The sequence below is a fragment of the Agelaius tricolor genome, unplaced genomic scaffold, assembly GCF_023055355.1.
Source record: "Agelaius tricolor isolate 1412-34295 unplaced genomic scaffold, bAgeTri1.0.p SCAF_3, whole genome shotgun sequence".
Taxonomy (NCBI): Eukaryota; Metazoa; Chordata; class Aves; order Passeriformes; family Icteridae; genus Agelaius; species Agelaius tricolor.
Genome location: NW_027269263.1, coordinates 11,418,793 through 11,436,833, shown reverse-complemented (window position 1 = coordinate 11,436,833; position 18,041 = coordinate 11,418,793). Strand labels below are relative to the sequence as shown.

The following is an 18,041-nucleotide window of genomic DNA, read 5'->3' as shown; positions in this document are numbered from 1 at the left end:
AATGCTGAAGCCTAACCCTCCTGTTGAAAGATATTCAACCTTGGCAGAAGCTTAGCTCTTCTTACCCAAAATGACAACCCAGCCAGACAACCCCAGAATATCCTAATTTGTCCCAAATAGTGCAACTTTTACAGAATTCTTGCTCCTTTTTGCTCCTGGCACTGCTTAGTCTTCCCATCTGTAATGGGAGCTAAGGTAGGTCTGTGCTGGAGAGATTTAACTGCTTTGACCTTGCTCCCTATTCTTTCATTAGGCTGCATTTTAGTAGGAGGAATTTTGCAAAACCACAGATCCATTGTGTCTCTAGTTCCAGAAAATGATTTGGTGCAGCTGCCATTGGCAATGCTTCTGTTTAGGAATATTGCTCCTGTGCCATATGGATTTAATAATCTCTGCTCAGCCCTGTTTATAAGTGTTTTTCAACTGCAGGCAAAATGATAGTAGGGATTATGGGGGGAGTCAGGGAAAACCTTTGGTTCCTAAACTAAATGAATTAACTCCAGAGTTTTTTGAGGCATTTCTTCTTATCTATTTCTCTCTTACATTGCTTTGCATTTTTAAGCCAAAGGCTTTGATTTTGTAGTGATTTATTTAGCATGTTTAGCAAGCTGTTAATGAGAGAGAGAAAGCTGGAGAGGTGGATGAGGTTTGTCAGAGGCAGGTGAGAAAGAAAGGGAGAGGGAGGAAGGACCAAAACAAGGAAGGAGAGGGTGGCAAGGCAGAACAAAGATTGAGAGCAGAAGGAAAGGGATATTTTTGTCTCTCCAATTCTTGGATATCAGTCTTGCTACTTTTATTCTTTTCCCTCATTCTGTGTGTTGGCAGAAGTGAAGTTGGCAAGCTCCATGGAGAAGAAGGTGTCAATGTCCTGGTGCTGCCAAGTAGGTTCCCATGTCTAGATGGGGCATTCAATGCTTGGCAAAGGGCTAGAGACAGTGGTAATGGATTAACTAAATAGCAGCATTTCTCTGTTTTGATTTTCTTAGAGTGCTCCCAGAACTCAGGGTGAAGTAGGTAGCTACACTTTACCTAATTTTTTTCTGCTAATAAATGGCCTCAAAGAGAAACACTTAATAAAGAAACTTCTGGCCTGGTGGGCATTGTCTCAAAATGTCTCTCCAGAGGGGAGATGATGTGCATTATTAAATATTACATTAACTGCAAATATTACTGTCTGTACTTAAAGATTGGGGTGGTCATTTTTATTGTGCTAAGCATAATTCTACTCTCTTAAAGAAAAAGGTAACTTTGTTCACAGACTGGTGGTGAAACTGTGAGTGTGAGTGAATGGCTCAGGCAGGTAATCTGGCATATCCATGTATCTTTTCTACTGTGTACAATCAGCACTGGCAAAAAAAGTTTTCAAAATATGTGTGGGAAGACAAACAAAAGTTTAGCATCAGTGCTCTGAATTTACAGGTAGCCTTAGCTATGTGTTTCTGCAATGTGGATCTGAAATACATGTATAAATAAGAAATGTGCATGCTGAATATATTTGTGCCTTGGGAAAACAGATTTCAGGGACCTGCTTGTGTCTCTGTTGTAATTTTTACAAATGTCTTTTGACCATCAGGATCTACCCCTTAAAATTTTCCCACCTTGCAGCCTATCAGTAGTGTCCCTGCTCTGCAGGGTGCAAAGGGGCTTAGATACAGGACAAGTACAAGTAAATAAATATATTATAAAACACCAATTTATCTGACTTCTCTGAGACAAAAGCAGGTGAAAAACTGGCTTTTCTCGTTTTCATTGTGGAGAAGTGAAGAGGAAGGGTGAAATGGCTGAAGGTGAGCTTGGGCTGAAGAAACAGTAGAGCAAATGGCAGAGGCAGAAAGTCTTTGGCAGAGAGGTTGAGATAGGTTTAAAGTCCTGTAAAGCTGGAAACAGTGAAGATCCTCAAATTTTAGAAAGGAAAAATTAGGAAAAGGAAGCCAACATAGGCCACTCTATTAAAATGTCTTTTTTGGAGCAGGTGTATCCTGCTCCAAAAGTATCCTGACCCAGACAGAGCTGATGCACCATGCCCAAGAGATCTACCCTTCAATCACTTGTCAAACTGATAGGCTGACTGTGCTCCAAAATCCAGATTTACCTGGGCAGCCATGGTCCCCAGTCACCACCACCACTGGATCCCTTTGCTGCTTCTGAGCCCTGTCTGCTTCTGAAGTGGGGGTGAAACAGTGTCCTGGGACCCTGAGAAGCTGAATATGCACCTTATTTCTTTATCTCTTCTTCTAGATTATTTCTGAGCATGCCATGCAGACAGGTTTGCATTCACAAGGCAAAGGGAGCTCAGTAAGTATTTGGTTGTTAGTGGTGCCATCTCCCCTCAAAGTTAAAATTTTATTTTGCTTGAATATAACAGGACAGCTACAAAAGAATCTTACTTATTCCTTTTCAACACTTGGGTGACAGAAATATCTGGAGGAATGTTCTATTGGAAGCCCTTATCAGAATGTTCAAGGGACATTGTGGTTAAAGTGATATTTTCTGAAGGAGGAACAAAGATGTGGACAAAACAAGAAAATGTGGAGTTGCACTTGAGATCCTTCTTGAACTTCACATTGGCCAAGGAAGTCAGGGAAAATAAGCTTAGAATTTTTTTTCCTGATTACTACAGACATTCTCAGCCTGCGGCTACTGGAGGAAAACCATTTTTCTTCATCTATCACCATTACATTTCACAGAGTAGTTCAGTCAGTAAAAAGATTAAATAAACAGAGATTCCACATACAAACACATTTTTACTATTATAATTCTCTGTTTAATGCAATGCTTTAACTAGGAATACAACTCAGCAGAAGTACATACATATATATTGCATGTAATTTTATTTGTCTCTCCAAAATGTTTCAAACCCTCATAATCTTATTCCTTCATGGCTTGTTTTGATGAAATACCTTCTTTCTTCATCTTGTATAACAAATGCTGCTGAATAACACAGACATTTTTCCTCCAAATGGAACACAACATTACATCCAAATTCCCAGTTAATATAACTTAATCAAACTTTGCTTCCACTGTATGAATGTTGTGTATAATATATGTATATCTATACAGCATATATAAATATATATCTATAATGTATATATAATCAAGTGAGTCAGCTTTACACAGCTAACCATAAACTTGTGCTTATCTTATTTATATGAGATCAAATGTACGGCATCAAGAATTTGACCAGTCCCCTGCTTGTAAGATTCTCAGTTCCTGGTTTTACCACATGATTTTGGAGATCACATACATGTAATGCATTCCTTCTTTCTTGCAGTAGTATTTTCTTTTGAAGAAAAGAATGCAGGTTTTTTTTTTATAATACATATATATATATATAAATGAATAACAAGTTTTTCATATTGTTAAGTTAAAAAAGATCTCAAGAAGAGATGAGGTTCTTCCTCATACATAGAGCTCAAAGCATAATTTGACATTCATTGTAGATATATTTACATTATAAGCTTATCTGGATAGTATTACACATACTGTATTATTTTTACACAGTCAAGATATGGTGTTGGTCATGTTAAAACACACTATTTAAAGGTATTTACAAATTGCTGATCTCTTGCCAACCACCTCAGCTAAGTGGCACCAGAGATAAGGGATAGGATAGAAGGATGTCTGTTGATTGGCAGCCATGGCACTCCCACCTGTGTTTTTATTACTTTTCCTGCCACTGCTGCCGGGGTGTGCTTCAGGGAAGGGCTGTCTTTGGAGTGGAGGTGGAGAGAGAGTCTCCAGAGGGGGCAGAAATCCCCACCTCTTCCCTGAAGCCTCCACGAGCTGGGGGAAGCAGAAAGGCAATCCAGCTGTGACTTGCTTGTCCCTTTGCCAGTGAGAACACACCAACCTTGTCCCCCTGTGCTCTCTCCAGTGCTGTCAGGTGAGTCAGCACAGATATTAAACACTCGGTGTTTAATATCTTAAATAAATTCTTCCTTCCAAGGGCACTGTAACACGGGCTGTGATCACACTGCCTCACGTACCACACAGAGCTGCTTTTGCCAGAGTCAGAGCACTTTGGGACATTTCACAAAATGGTTTCAAATGGTTTCTGTGTGCTTCTTGGGAAGTATGATACAGAAAAAAAAAAAAAAAAAAAGAGAAAAGAAAAGAAACTCACAGTGGAAAGACCAAAAAGAGTAGTTACTGAATGGCACTCTTCAGGTAATGCAGGACTTTGGAAGGCAAAAAGACACCAGAATTTATTTTCTTTTATTTGGTTATCACTGGAATGAAATGTGTTTAACAAATCTACCCAGTACTCTGAAATATGAGGCCTGAGAGGACTGATATGCTCATGTAACCCACTGGCTCCACAGTGCAGCAAAAGAGGCCATTGCAAAAGGAGGGAAGTAAAAATATAGGAGAAATAATTGCATTGGTTGTGGTAGATGTTCAACTCGGCCTTGCTGTAATTACATTCTTAGGTTTGGGCTCTCAGTGAATACTCTGCCAGTAAGCTCATGAATGAAAGGGGATTCAAGGGAAGGCAGGGCTGCCTTTCTGTTGCACAGAGCAGAAAATTAATCTGTGCATGTGGCAGCATGATATCCCACTATGAGCACATTCACTCTTGGACATTATCCACCGTTGTGCCTAACACAGAGATAACACAACTGGGGAGCAAAGGAACTGATTTGGCTTTGTTTCATTGGAGGGTTTGTTTTACTTCCAATTTAAAACCCATGCAGAAAGGATTTATGGAACTTGTCAGCCCACACAGTAACTTGGGCTTCAGTGGAGGAGGATGTTGTGTGCTAGGGAAGGCAGTTTTTGGGTGGGGTTAGAGAGGTTAAATACCAGCATTCACAGTGCCTGAAAGGCAAGTGAAACTACAAGCCTGTAGCTGTAACACAGGTGGCACTTGTTAAAGTAAGGAGGAAAGCTCTTTAGTAAATCTGTGGCAGAAGAGCAAAAACAGGCAGAGAAGAGAGGCCACAGAAAATTGAAAACCATCTCTGAGGTTCCTTCAAGGCAAGGTTCTCTACAAACTTTAAAAAAGAAAGATTTCTTAAAAGTCTAGAGCATTTTGTAACATACCAGAACTGAAAAAGGAATATTGTATAGAAATCATACCCTTGTAAGTGTCTGTAGTGAAAGAAAAGCTAACTCCTTTCAAGCCTCTTAATTTTTACCACTTGCACTGCTGTCATCTGGGACTATTAAACTCCAAACTCACTGTCAGCAAACACCCCCATGCACAGGGCCAGAGTTTGTTTCCCTGCCCTTTTTTTATGTAAAACTTTATATTCTAGCCCCCAGAAACTCCACAATTTGTCAAAAAATAAAGATTTTTCCAAAGTATTTTTAGGGGAGAGAGAAAAAACATCAGCATGGCTCTGCTCCACTCCTGCCCCCAGCATCATGTCAGGTTTCCAGCACGTTGCTGTCAGGATGCTTTACCTATTCAGTCCTGCTAGTCCACTGCCATGATTAATTTTGGGGCATGGAGTGGCAAGGAGAGGTACTCTCAGCAGAGGTGAAAAATTCAAAGTGTGCCACCCCAGCACCAAAGGAGAAACTGGGAGCTGTGTCCTGCAGCAACACTCAATCAAACTTAGGAATGTCCCATTCATAGGAATGAAGAACAGAGATCAAAATCAGTCAAAACTGGGGAAGGGGACGGTGAGTTTGCTAGCAAGTCCCAAGGACAGATGGACACATTCAAATCCATAAGGCGATAAAATAAAAAAAAAAAAAAAATTCTCTGCCCTCCTGCTCTTATCCCTGGATGAGAGGCCAGGAGCTGCTGGGCCAGTTTAAGGGTCTCTTCAGTGGTGTGTGGGCTGCTTTCACCACAGCCACACTTCTTGAAGGCACCTCTTCTTGTCAATATGTTTTTCTCCACCAGAAGAGTATAAAGTAGAGGGCTGATAGATTTAGCACTTGCTTTTGTCCCCTTCATGCTTTGTGAATGCCAAACAACTGATCTCTGGGGTCCACTTGAACACTCCCATCCCTGTGAGCTTTTGTACAGCAAAAAAACCCAATGAAAGAAAGCAAGATAAAGCAATCTGACCTATATAGATGTGTTTGTTGTCTTTGGACTGCCTTTCATCAGGCAACATTCAAATACTTTGCTATCGTTCCATAGATCCTATGACTCCTAATAAATCAAATGAAAATCTCAAACAGAAAGAATGCTGACAAGTTTTTCTTAGATTTTGTTCTCACTGGAAAACAGATTTTAAACATTGCTTCAGCTTTCTTGCTTTCTTTCTTTCTTCCTTTTCCTTTTCCTTTTCCTTTTCCTTTTCCTTTTCCTTTTCCTTTTCCTTTTCCTTTTCCTTTTTTTTCTTTATCTTTCTCTTTATTTTTCTTTCTTTCTTTCTTCCTTTCTTCCTTTCTCTTTGACCACAGACATCTCTAATAGTCAGAAAAGTTGCCCACTGGATTGATGCATCTCCAAGTAGCCGTTCTCTTCCTGGAGCATGAAGGTAGGGCTGTCCCATGACAACACAAATCACTCCCTGTGGGCTGCCTCTTTCTGGAAATAATGAAAGAGGAAGAAAAGGAGGGGGCAAGAAGTTCTAGCTGCAATTTTTTGTTGTCGGTTATTGTTTTTGGGATGTTTTTGCTTTTTCTTTTTTGTTCTCATGGGTCACCTGCACAGTGTGCTGGATTTCTGTGTGAGACAGAAGTGGCCAGCGCAGCACACGGCGTGGATGTGCTGCTGGGATCCTCTGGCCAAGCTGAAGGTGAAGATGAGGCAGCTCCAGCAGCAGGGCCACCTTGGGGACCACAGGGTGCAGGTGACAGCCAGGGAAGCCGAGGTTACCCAGGGAGAGCTGCTCTTCAAGACTGACATCTAGATCCTGCAGATCTATCACTCAGGAGGGAAGTGAAACCTGGTGAACATGGTTTGGGACACAAAGGAAAGACATGAAAGCTCAAAGGATATTCAAGAAGAAATTATTTTGTGGTTCTGGACCATGAGCACATTTTTGTCTTACTGAGCCACAGGCACCTGAAGACCCAAGAGGCTCCCAAAACCTGAGGGCACGTTTTGCCTCTTCTCTGCCTTCAGGAGGGGTGAGACAGTGCAGTAAGTGTTGGCTCTGCACCTCCCAGCAGCTGGCAATGCACACTAGGCAGACACGGCTCCATGCAATATCTTGAATATTAGTTGGTTATTTTTCATGTATATAAACTGTGTAGAGGTGTGTGTTTGCATGCCTGTGGATCCATACATAGGTGCACTATGTCATCTATTTTTACACTGTTTAATTGTCTGCAAATGTAAATGTACCATAAACTGTTACAGGGTGGAAACACAGAGGATTGTGTCCTGCAAGCCTTTTAAATATACTATAACACAAATCAAAGCATCTTTTGAGATCAAAAGTGATGGTGGTGGTAGGGAAAGGTGCTGGAAAACTTCTAAATTATGTTTTTCCTTTGCTTGTATTTTTTTTTCATGAATGCTGGCCCCAAAATACTTTTTTTTCTGTGGTATTTTGAGTGTCATCATATCACATGATGAAGGACTATAATTGCAATCTATCTGTCACACTTCTTAACCTGTAGGAGTGTCCTTATCTGTTAGATTAATTCATTATGAACAAGTGATGGCTTCAAATGTGAGAATAAGGGATTTGCAGGCCTAGCAGAAAACCAGAATTAAAAGATTAAGTATGGCTATACAAACCATTATTTCCCAATTTGAGTACCTGTGCTATTGATACCCACAGCACTTGCTGAAAGAAAGAAGCAGGTGTGTTTCTTTTATGAAACTTTTCTAAAGAAGTCAGATTTAGAAATTGAACATATTTGATTTTATTCTATCTTGGGATTTTATATGGATTTTTCTAACACTGTAAGAGACTGAACAACCTAGGAATGTGTTAAGTCCTTCCTTTGACCTGTCAAGATAAATGTGAATGAAGTTTTAAAAGGCAAGCAGTGCACATTTTGGCAAGCTTTGTCATTTAGTTATTCTTCCTTACAAGCAGGAAGATTAAAACAGTGATAGTAGATATGACTCAAGTCAAGTGAGGGTTGCAAAATTAGATCCCTGGCTGTAGACAGTTATATTAGGATGTAATCACTAGGGGTATAAATTCAATGACTTCATATTAAAACATGTTAATCCGGAATTTAACATGGCCTTAATTTACTGCAGTTTAATCCTGCTCATTTTCACTTTCTGCTGGGAACTTGTGCTGGAAAACATGAAAATTGTCATGATAGCAGAGTGCTTTGACACTGTCTTCCATTAAGCTTGTCAAATGTAAAACTTAATTCTCTGTAATCTCAGAGGCTGCTATTTTGGAATATTCTATAGTTGTAGCATGAAATAACCAAATCAATTTGTGTCCTGTTTTGTGGGTGGTGCTCACTCCAGAAAAGAGATCCTCAGGACACTGTCTATGCTCTTTTTGGGTAAGAAAACATATAAATGTACCTTTGTTAGGACCTGGAAGTTAGAGGTACTAAGAAGGAGGTAAATAAATTGTGCATGACTCCCAGACAATCTGTTTTCAATAATCTGATACCCTCTGACCTGTCCACAAAATGTTTTGTTTTGCTACAGTAAATATCAAATATTGGAATACGAAATTCTTTGTCAGGCAGAAATGATCTAAATTTCACCTAGAGTAGAGTAGCAAAAAATATTTGGACTTAACCCTTGCCAGCCTCCCATCAAGACTATTTTAATATCTGTTTTTCTATAATCACAGTTTTTCTGTCTGCATTTTTATTAGTGTTACCCCTTGACCTACAGTCAAAATATGGCTCTCAGGTAGTACAAGGCAACGTGACCAATATTTTTCCAGAAAGCAAACATCTTGTGCAGGATTCACTCAGAAAGGACCCCAGTTTCACACTAAGGGCTTAGCAGGGCTTGATCCAAGTGGGTATGTCAGTCTATCTTACTCTTTACCTCAATAAATTAATCATAAAATTATTTTTTGACACGTTAAGAGCATGGTCATCTAATATTAACTATTCATTCTGTGAAGCCTCAACATACCTCTTCATCTGTACATCCAACTTTAAATGGATGTAGCTTTTCATTTTCTAGTAATAATCTTTCTATTTTTCAGCTGAGACCCATGGCCACCATGGTGGCCACCACTGGATGAGACCTTTAAATTTACGGCTTCTTTTGATGTTCATTCTTGCCCTGGACAAGTAAGGTACAGAAAGGAAGAAAAGGCTGATGAAGGTAAAAGACAAATCCACAGGTTGGTGTCATGTGACGAATAAAATGAACAAAATTGTCTCAAAAGCTTTGGTTTACATGGATGCTGAAGAAGTCTTGGCATGTAGCAATATCTGGACGAGACCAAGTCTTTTCACTTTGATCTTGACATGGTGAAGTAGTCACAGAACAAAAGCCCCTGGGATGGGGCAAGCAGCAGACTTGGAACAATATACAATGATTACATGTTGTGCATAAGAACACTTTCAGAACTGATGTGGTTTTGGAAATGGTGGTGTTATAAACAACATAAAAAACTTCCATCATGATTTACCTAACATTAAGCATCTTACATGACAGTGGCAAAACAGCTTTAGACAACTTTGAGCTTTAGAAAATTTCTGCCATGATTGATTTGGATTATGCAATGATCTTCCAAACTCCTATGCCTCTTCCACACAGTTATTATTAAAATTTGGGTTTGGTTTTTTTTTTTTTTAACCTGGATGAAGACGTAATAAACACACACAGGAAAAAAAAACAAGAAAAAGAGAATGAAAGAACAAGTATTTTACACAGAATGACCAAAAATCATAGACTTGAAAGCCCTTCTGCAGAATACTCTCAGAAAGTAAGGAACTGTGCCTCCAGTCCACACACTTGAATAATATCTCAAACATCCCTGTGTCCCAAAGATTTATTTTCATTTATTTAAAAAAATGCTTTAAAGTGTAGTCCTCAGGGGTACAGCTGATGCCCCTTATCAGTACTTCCACTAACATCCTGGATTGCACATTCCATTGAAGACCATAAAGTGCTGTAGCATCAAAGGGTTTTTTTAAATTTAATTTGGAACTTTTCCACCCTTTCCACAATCATTTTCATTATCATTTTTACCTTGTAGCTCCTATATTCTTGTAATGACACATGAGAAGGTCCTTAAAGGTCTTCTTGAAGGTGGCGTTGCAGAGCGCGTAGCAGGCGGGGTTGACGGTGCTGTTGATGTAACAGAGCCAGTAACCCAGGGTCCACACAGTGCCGGGGATGCAGGATGTGCAGAAGCTGTTGATGAGCACCATCACATTGTATGGGGTCCAGGTGATGATGAAGGCCAGGAGGATGGCCAGAATCGTCCTTGTCACCTTTTTCTCTCTAGAAGGGGGTGGTTTCTTTTTGGCTGGCTGCTTTGTCATCTTGACGATTTTCCGGGCCACGCTGTTCTGCTTCTCCTCCCCGTTTGTGCCAACGATCTCCACGGTAGTGTTTGTAGGGGCACAGCAGTCCCCCTTTTGGGACTTGGTGGCTATCCTGATGCATGTCAGCTTGGAGTTCTCTGCTTTGACATGGTCTTGGGAGGCAGAAGCCTGTCTGGCATCTTTGGTAGCTTCATCCTCTTTCAAGTTGGAAGCGACCGCACTGATGGAGGTGGAGTCGTTGGAGCTCTCCTTCTCCCCTTGAACACAGTTATTGGTCACAGTCTCCTCACTGGTTTTTCCATTCTGAATTTTGCTGTGCTCCAACCCATCCCCGCTGGTCGGGATATTGTTGTTGTTTGGTTTCACTATTTTACCTTGAACAAGGCTGGGGGAAACTGTTTCTTGGTTTTGGGCAGCTTCCTTTTTTCCTTTCTTTATCCGACTCTTACTGGCTCGGGAGATTTGCCAGTAAAGGACAGTCATGATGATAACGGGCAAATAGAAGGCTGCAATGGCAGTGCCAAAAGTGACAGCAGGGTTGGAAAAAAACTGGATGTAGCAGTCCCCGTCTGGGACAGTCCTTCCTCCCACAATGAATTGCCAGAAGAGAATTGCAGGGGCCCAGAGGATGAAGGACAGCACCCAGGCGGCTGCGATCATCATGCCGGCCATCTTGGTGGTCCGCTTCACGGGATACGTCAGGGGCTTGGTGACACAAAAGTACCTGTCAAAGCTGATAATGAGCAGGTTCATTACTGAGGCATTGCTGACCACGTAGTCCAGAGCCAGCCAGAGGTCACACACCACGGGCCCCAAGGGCCAGTAGCCTATCACAGTGTACAGGGTGTACAGGTTCATGGAAAAGATGCCGATGATCAAGTCAGCGCAGGCCAGGCTGAACAGGAAATAATTGTTGACAGTCTGGAGGTGCCTGTTGACTTTGATTGACACCATGACCAGGATGTTCCCAATTATGGTGACTAGGCTGAGGGACCCTGCCACCAGGACGATGAACACCACCTCGACAGTTTTATAGGGGCTCTCCAAGGCCATCACATTTTCAGAGGAAGAGTTTATGTATGTTGAGTTATTCATTTTGCTTCTGATAACAAGATACCCAGTTACAACTTAAGCCTGCAGAGGAAAGAAAAGAAAACGGATACCATCAGGAAGTTAGTCCCTTTGCCTTTAAGGAATGGATCCCAAAAAAACACAACTTGGCAAAAGTTTAAAGCTAGAAGATGTATTCAGGAAAAACCAGTCAGCTTTGGCTAAAGGAAACACAGTGTACAGTTTAGGAATAATAGAACAATAGGCTAGCTCAAAATATGTGAGAAAGGCACACTTTTGGACTGAAAACTACATTAAGTTCTCAAATGCATTTTTCTCTTTGTTATTTTTAAAAACCAATATTGACTTGAATATTTTGGAACTGAACCTGCATATTATTTTCTTTCTTGCTAAAAAAATAGTTCACTTTGCTCATTTCAAACTCTATTCCAAATAAAAAGTCTGGACTGGAGTGTGTAATATTCTTATAACCCAAAGTGAAGCTGTGATCTACTGAGAGGCAGATCACAGGAAGGAGATCTCTGTTTCTGTCTTTAATTTTCCACCTGGGCATGCTTCTGTGAGGTTTATGGAATGGTTTTTTATCATATCTCCCCCCAGTTTTCTTACCCTGCAGTTCCTTTTTCAGGCAGCACATACAAAGATTTTGTCACTTCATCAAACTAATTAGTCTGTCAATAAACAAAATAGGGTGGGTCTGTTGAACTTAACAAAGTTTGTAAACTCACCTCAGTTGATCATTTACCTATCTAGTTAGTTGCATACATATTTGATTTCTACTTTTTTTCAATTTCAGTAAGATTAAAGTTACTTTTTACTTACTTTTGAGTATTTGTACCTTGATAAGGCATTGCTGTTTGTTTGGGGGTTTTTTTAAACATGGTATTATCTTTTGATGCTTGCTTGATTGCACTTTTCCCATTATTTTTCAAATCACAATCTATTTAATCTGCATCACATAAAGCTAAAACAAAAGGTCTGAAATAGACAGCAGGGTAATGTTAAATAAAGAAAAAGATAAAAATCAGTTCTGTTTACACATAGCAATTCTATTTGTGCTCCTTATACCCTACTGGCAGTGCTCAATAAATAGTAATTAAATTGCTAGTGATACACATTTGATAGAAAACTAAGAAAACAGTGTATGCTTTTGCCTCCAGGATATATTCTCTCCTTTTGTGCATCCCCTGGAAGTCAATAGAATGCATTAGAATTGTACAGCATCTGAGTGCTCATTATTTATGAGCTGTGCTCAAGGGATTATTGAAGCATGAAGGCCAGATGTGACAGGGAAGTTAGAGTTTTTTCCTAATTACAATATTCTGCTGTTTCCCCCCACCCCCCCCCCCCCATGCATAAGGCATCACTTCTTTAAGAAGAAGTCTCTAAACATGGTGGTACAATCAAAGGAAGACAAAGAAATCATCAATGTATGGCTCCCCTGTACCAGGGATTAGAAAATTCTGCTCTGGTCCCTCTGACTAGCCTGCTGATGCACAGACATATGCAGTCCATGTCACTTCAAAGGAAAAATGCATTTTTACTGTCATTTCAGAGCTGCACTTTTTTTTTTTTTCTCTTTTTTTTCCAGATGCAAAAGAAAGAGGATGATGCAAAATGTCAGCACAGTGGCAAAACCCCTTCTGAACTCTGGGAAAAATAAGCAAGCCTGTCTCTGTGGAAAAGTCAAAATGCTAAACCAGGGTAAAAGGTTTTTTGTCTGAGGAAACTTTGTAATATTGAAATTTATACTTAGAGAAATACGACTGGCAGAGGGTGGGGCTCATGCATTTGCCTTTGCTGTCAAAAACAGCTAAAATTTTTTTGCCAATTCTATGTTGAAGTGAATACATGAATAAATAGAGGAACATAAGGCTTGACAGACATTTATTTCTAGCTATCTATTTACAGGTACAACACTAAAATCCTTGAGATCAGGTTCAAGATAACAGAATGAGGAAGAGGAATGCTTTAGTTAAGTGTGTGGTTTGTACATTAAGATTAGGCTAAGTGGAATGTAGCAGAATTTCTACTCTGTGCAAAAACATTGACAGGACACCTTTAATACATAGGACTGACATTTCAGCAATTCCCAGTCAATTTTTCTCCCAAAGCTTCACAGCTGAGCAGCTGGTTATCCAGTTAGATGCGTAAGGCATCCGTTTTTTGGACAAGCTAAGAATTTCTCCCAAGCAGAGTTGTTTATGAACATTCTTAGCAGAATGCATTTTTAATGAAGAGGAAAAATCATGCATAGAGATGTATTGATTAAAAAAAAAAAAAAATCAGCTGAAGAAGGTTCATGATCTGGTGCTCTGCAGCTACCTCTGGTGACAGAAAGTGAGTGGGGGAGCAAAATGGAAATGAGTGAGAGTGGATTAGAGATGAAAAAATTTGCTTTGTTATAAGGAAGCAGGTGTTTCTCTACAATATATTTTTTAAAAACTGCTCAGAAGTTGTTTTCATTCCACTGAAGAACAAAATTAATTTTAAAAACTTGAAACTTGTGAAACAAGATTACCATTTCCCAGCTGACTTTATTCCTGAATTTTTTCAGGTGAAATTTTTACCCACTTTCACTGCAAATATTGGCAATTCAGTAACAATTCCCCTGATTTTATGGGGATCTGTGGGATGCAAGGAGATGGATGAAAGCTAAAAGCTAATCTTACTTGCTAGGAATAGGATTTCATTGTGTTAACATGAATGGAAGCAGAGCAAAGGAGTCTCTTCCCTCTTTTTGCACGAAACTTTCCAGCCCTTAAGAAGGCTGGTAGCTTTGCAAATTCCAAGGGCAGTCACAACTTTCTGAGGTACAGGGAAACATCTGCTGTCACCAGCTCCAGTGAAAACTTCCCTTTGCCTGCATCAGTGTGATTGTAAAGTGAAGCCTATTTTGCTGTGTATGTTGATGAGAGGGTGTAGGGCTGGAGAGACAATTCTGATTTCCACTGACATACATGGTCACTGCTCAGGGCACTAAAATAACTCATGCAGAGGCAGAGGTGTGCAAGATCCCTAACCCAAGAGCCCCTGCAATGCTCTGGGGGCATCTCCCTCCTCCTGGCTCCAGCAGGTTTGGGGTTGGAACCCAGGGAATTCCTCTGGCTGCCCTGGAGGGCTCTAGCCCCTGCCAGGGGGCTCAGAGACCTTGGCACAGAGCCCAAGACCCCTGTGCCTTTGATTTTGATCCATGGAGCAAATGACCACCTTTATATGAAGAATTACAAGTCAAGAAAGTTTAAGTAGAATAATAGTTAGTCTGTCATGGGGTGAAAAGTAGATTTTTGGGGTTTTTAGAATGGGGGTTCAGGAGGCAAGATGGATGAATTTGGGTGTGTCCAGCCTTTCTCCTTCTTCGTCTTAGCCTCCATCTTCTGCTGTGATGGTGGCACTTTTGGATTGGTTTAAGGTGGAAACTCACTGTCTAACATAGGTGATAGGTTATTGGGGAGTTATGGTAAATAAAGTACATGTAGTTTTTAGTATAAAAAGATAACAGCACCCCAAAGATGGTTAGTGTGCCTCAACCCAACCTGCCAGACAGACCTGTGGCGGGTCGGGGAAAGAATGTTACAGATAAAAAATAATAAACAACCTTGAGAATGAGAACAGAAAAATCCTGACTCCTTCTTCGACTGCCAGGCTGGGAAAAAGAGGCTTGTACATCTCTCAGAGTCACTGTGAGCAGCAGAGATTCTGAGAGGTTGGCACCGGGTGCGCAGAGAGGGCTCTGTTTCTCATCGTGGCTGCAGGACTGCCTGTGCACTGCTTCTGTTTCTGTCCTGCCACAGAGCCCATCTCTCCTGTTGGAGAGGCTGCTGTTATGGGAGCAGATGTGATTCATCAGGCAGACCTACGGGGCAGAGGCATTTTAAGGTAATCCGACCTCCTGGGTGAGAAATACCAGATCTTACTCTTGAACAAACAGAGCTCTCCTCTGCAGGCCCATGGGTGTTTGTGTGAGTTGCACAATATGGCACTGACTCCCATGGGCTACCATAATTTATCCTTCTATACTAAGTGCATTCTTGCTGAACAGAGAATAGCCAGAAAAGGCAAGGAATGTCTCTTGTGACCTTAAAAGAAACTGAGATAATTTTCTGAAATATATTTCAAAATATATGTGACTTTTTGGAGTGGAAACACCATAATCACTGCACAGAAAATGTACAAAGCCAAGAAGTCCACCTATAAAATAATTCATTGTTTGATATTTGAGATGTACTTAGGAAACATTCCCAGTGCAGTAGTTCCTCCCTCTAAAGAACTCACAGTACTGAAAATCATTCCCTTCTATTGACTGGGCAACAGTTTAGGGCAGACTTAAGCATTGCATCCTGCTGAGTTGTGCTTTCCACTTACCCTGACAGGAACACATCCATTTGGTGCAGGCAAATTTTGTAGCAAACATTGTAATTTTAAATTTAAAATATATCTCCAACATCTGCCACAAAACGGACTACAGAAATGTTTGGTATATTGAAAAAAAATGGCTGATGCATCACGCCTGTCAGAGTTTGTTAGACAAACTCTTCTTCTGTATTGTGCATTTTGACAAGTTAAATTTAATGGATTTGAATTTAAAAGATTTAATGTCTTCTTTGAATTCTCTGAAACCATATAAAGGTCAAGACATGAAAGAGGCAAAAAATGATCAGCACCTGAGAGTTATATTTGTGATTTAAACAGGATTACCCAAGAATGTATGTGCATTCCCATTCTGAGGGCACATCTAAGCATCCAAGTCTCAAGCAGAAGGAAATATACTTCTTTAACTTTCTTTTTTTAATCTAGCTCCTCTTCAGCCCAAACCTATGCAAAATAGATTTGATGTTTGCTGTAGTAATAATGGAATGTTTTTTTTCTGAAATTATATTTGTCCTGAGCTGAATTGATTTTGATTCTAAATTTCTTCCTGGTACCATTTTAAACTTACAGTGCAAAAACAAAAAGAGAGAAATAAAATCCCTTAATCTGTGATAAATATGCTAGGTCTGTTAGCCAGAATTTATTGCATACTTTAAGAGAGAATATATATATATATAGTCTGGAATTCTGGTAAAAATGCATTTCTTTTTTTTTTTTTTCATTTTCATGCACTTTTGTTTATCTCAATCAACACATGTCCTACAAAAAAGATATTGTGTGGGCCTGCTTGGATCTACTTTTCCCCATCTAATTGTGAAGGATGCCTAAGGGCAAAATTAAAAATTTCTGCACAGATCTTGAAACAACAAGTAGATCAGAGTCAGAAAATATGAAAAAAACAAACCAACAGTGTGCCACAAGCAACAATTGAAACAAGGCAAAAATGAAAATATTCCTCCAAAAGCAGCAGGGGACTGTAAATGGGTAGGTGTCAATGCTGGCACCAAAATGCTGCCTCAGGGCACGTTGGGGTCTGAGGGTTTGTAAAGCTGTAAACTGCAACTTGCACACTGCTGCTCTGGCAGGCTAAAACTGTAGGGAACATAGAAAAACTACGTAGAAGTAAATATAGTGTCATGAGCCCAACTTGTTGATATTAAATATAACACAAGTAGAAGTGTAGACAGCATGGTAAAAAAACCCCAACCAAACAAACAATAATCTCTCTAGTTTCGGGAAATAAATAAAAATTTAAAAGGTAATTTTTCCTCAAAGATCTGATAACAAAGTATTTTTAATATATTGGTACTGTTATTACTATTGCCACTGTTGTGATAGTCACCCATTGGTACTAAGGCACATGAAATATTACCTTACTGTCAGTATAGGTTTGGCTGCAGATATGTTTTTGATTTTTGGGACCTGTGTAATCAAGAATTTGCATTCTGTCTTTGGGCAGCTGATACCATTACAAGCTAAACTTTGCATCCTACTGCACTGGGCAAACCTGAAAAATATGCTTAATACACATGGCTCAGTCTAACTGGTTTTGATCCACAAAAAGAGATTTTTATCTCCTGGAATAGAGAAGATATTTTCTCTAATAATAATGTGATAATGTGAATACATGCCTCCTTATTCTTGCTAGGATTATAATAAAAAAACTTGGTCCAAAACTAGTGAGAAAATAACCAATTCTCTTGGTGAAGCTATAGAAGGTTTTCCTCTCTGTTCTTGTGGAACCATGAGATTAATCCATATGACAAAAGTGACTGAGTACAATGGTCCATGTGATTCCTTCTGAGTCCCACCTGCAATCCTGTGCACCTCAGCTTGTGCTTGCACAGTAGAGGGAGTTTTCAGAATGGTAATATTAAAGCAGAAGGTTTCAGCATTACATTTGAGGCAAAGTAAATAGTTAGGGATGCTCTTGCTGTTGAAAGCTAGAGAAGAGCATTTTTTATGTTTTGTTATGTTTGGGGTTTTTTTTTTCAAGTAAGCTGTAAAATATATCTATTTGCTAAAATCAAAATAAATTTATAATCCAGAGAAATCAGAGAAAAAAGAAATAATTATTCTTTGGAGTATGAAAGGCAAAATGGAAGCATCCCACAGCTTTCTCTAGAGGGCTGAGTTAAATGGATAGGATCTCCATCTAGAGGCACAGATAAGCAGCTGCCACATAAAACAGTCATTTCCAGCAGTAGAATGGCTTAAAAATATTTTAAAAACTTTTTAAACTCTCAGGCAGAGGA

The 18,041-nt window shown here is 39.8% G+C and overlaps 1 protein-coding gene across 3 annotated transcripts in view; it reads right to left on the bottom strand.

Annotated features, from left to right (window-relative positions):
• Positions 1–2,741: 2,741 nt before the first annotated feature.
• CHRM2 (cholinergic receptor muscarinic 2) overlaps positions 2,742–18,041 on the bottom strand; it is a 92,770-nt gene continuing 77,470 nt past the window's right edge. For 2 of the 3 annotated variants that reach the window (XM_071422452.1, XM_071422453.1), the window contains exons 3-4: positions 10,046–11,478; positions 2,742–6,851 (exon numbers count right to left, since the gene is read on the bottom strand). In XM_071422452.1, the coding sequence (XP_071278553.1) occupies positions 6,830–6,851; positions 10,046–11,439 (1,416 nt within the window). In that variant the 5' untranslated portion in view covers positions 11,440–11,478 and the 3' untranslated portion in view covers positions 2,742–6,829. Of the gene's footprint in view, positions 11,479–18,041 lie in introns of all 3 variants that reach the window. The other variant, XM_071422454.1, reaches the window with a different exon arrangement.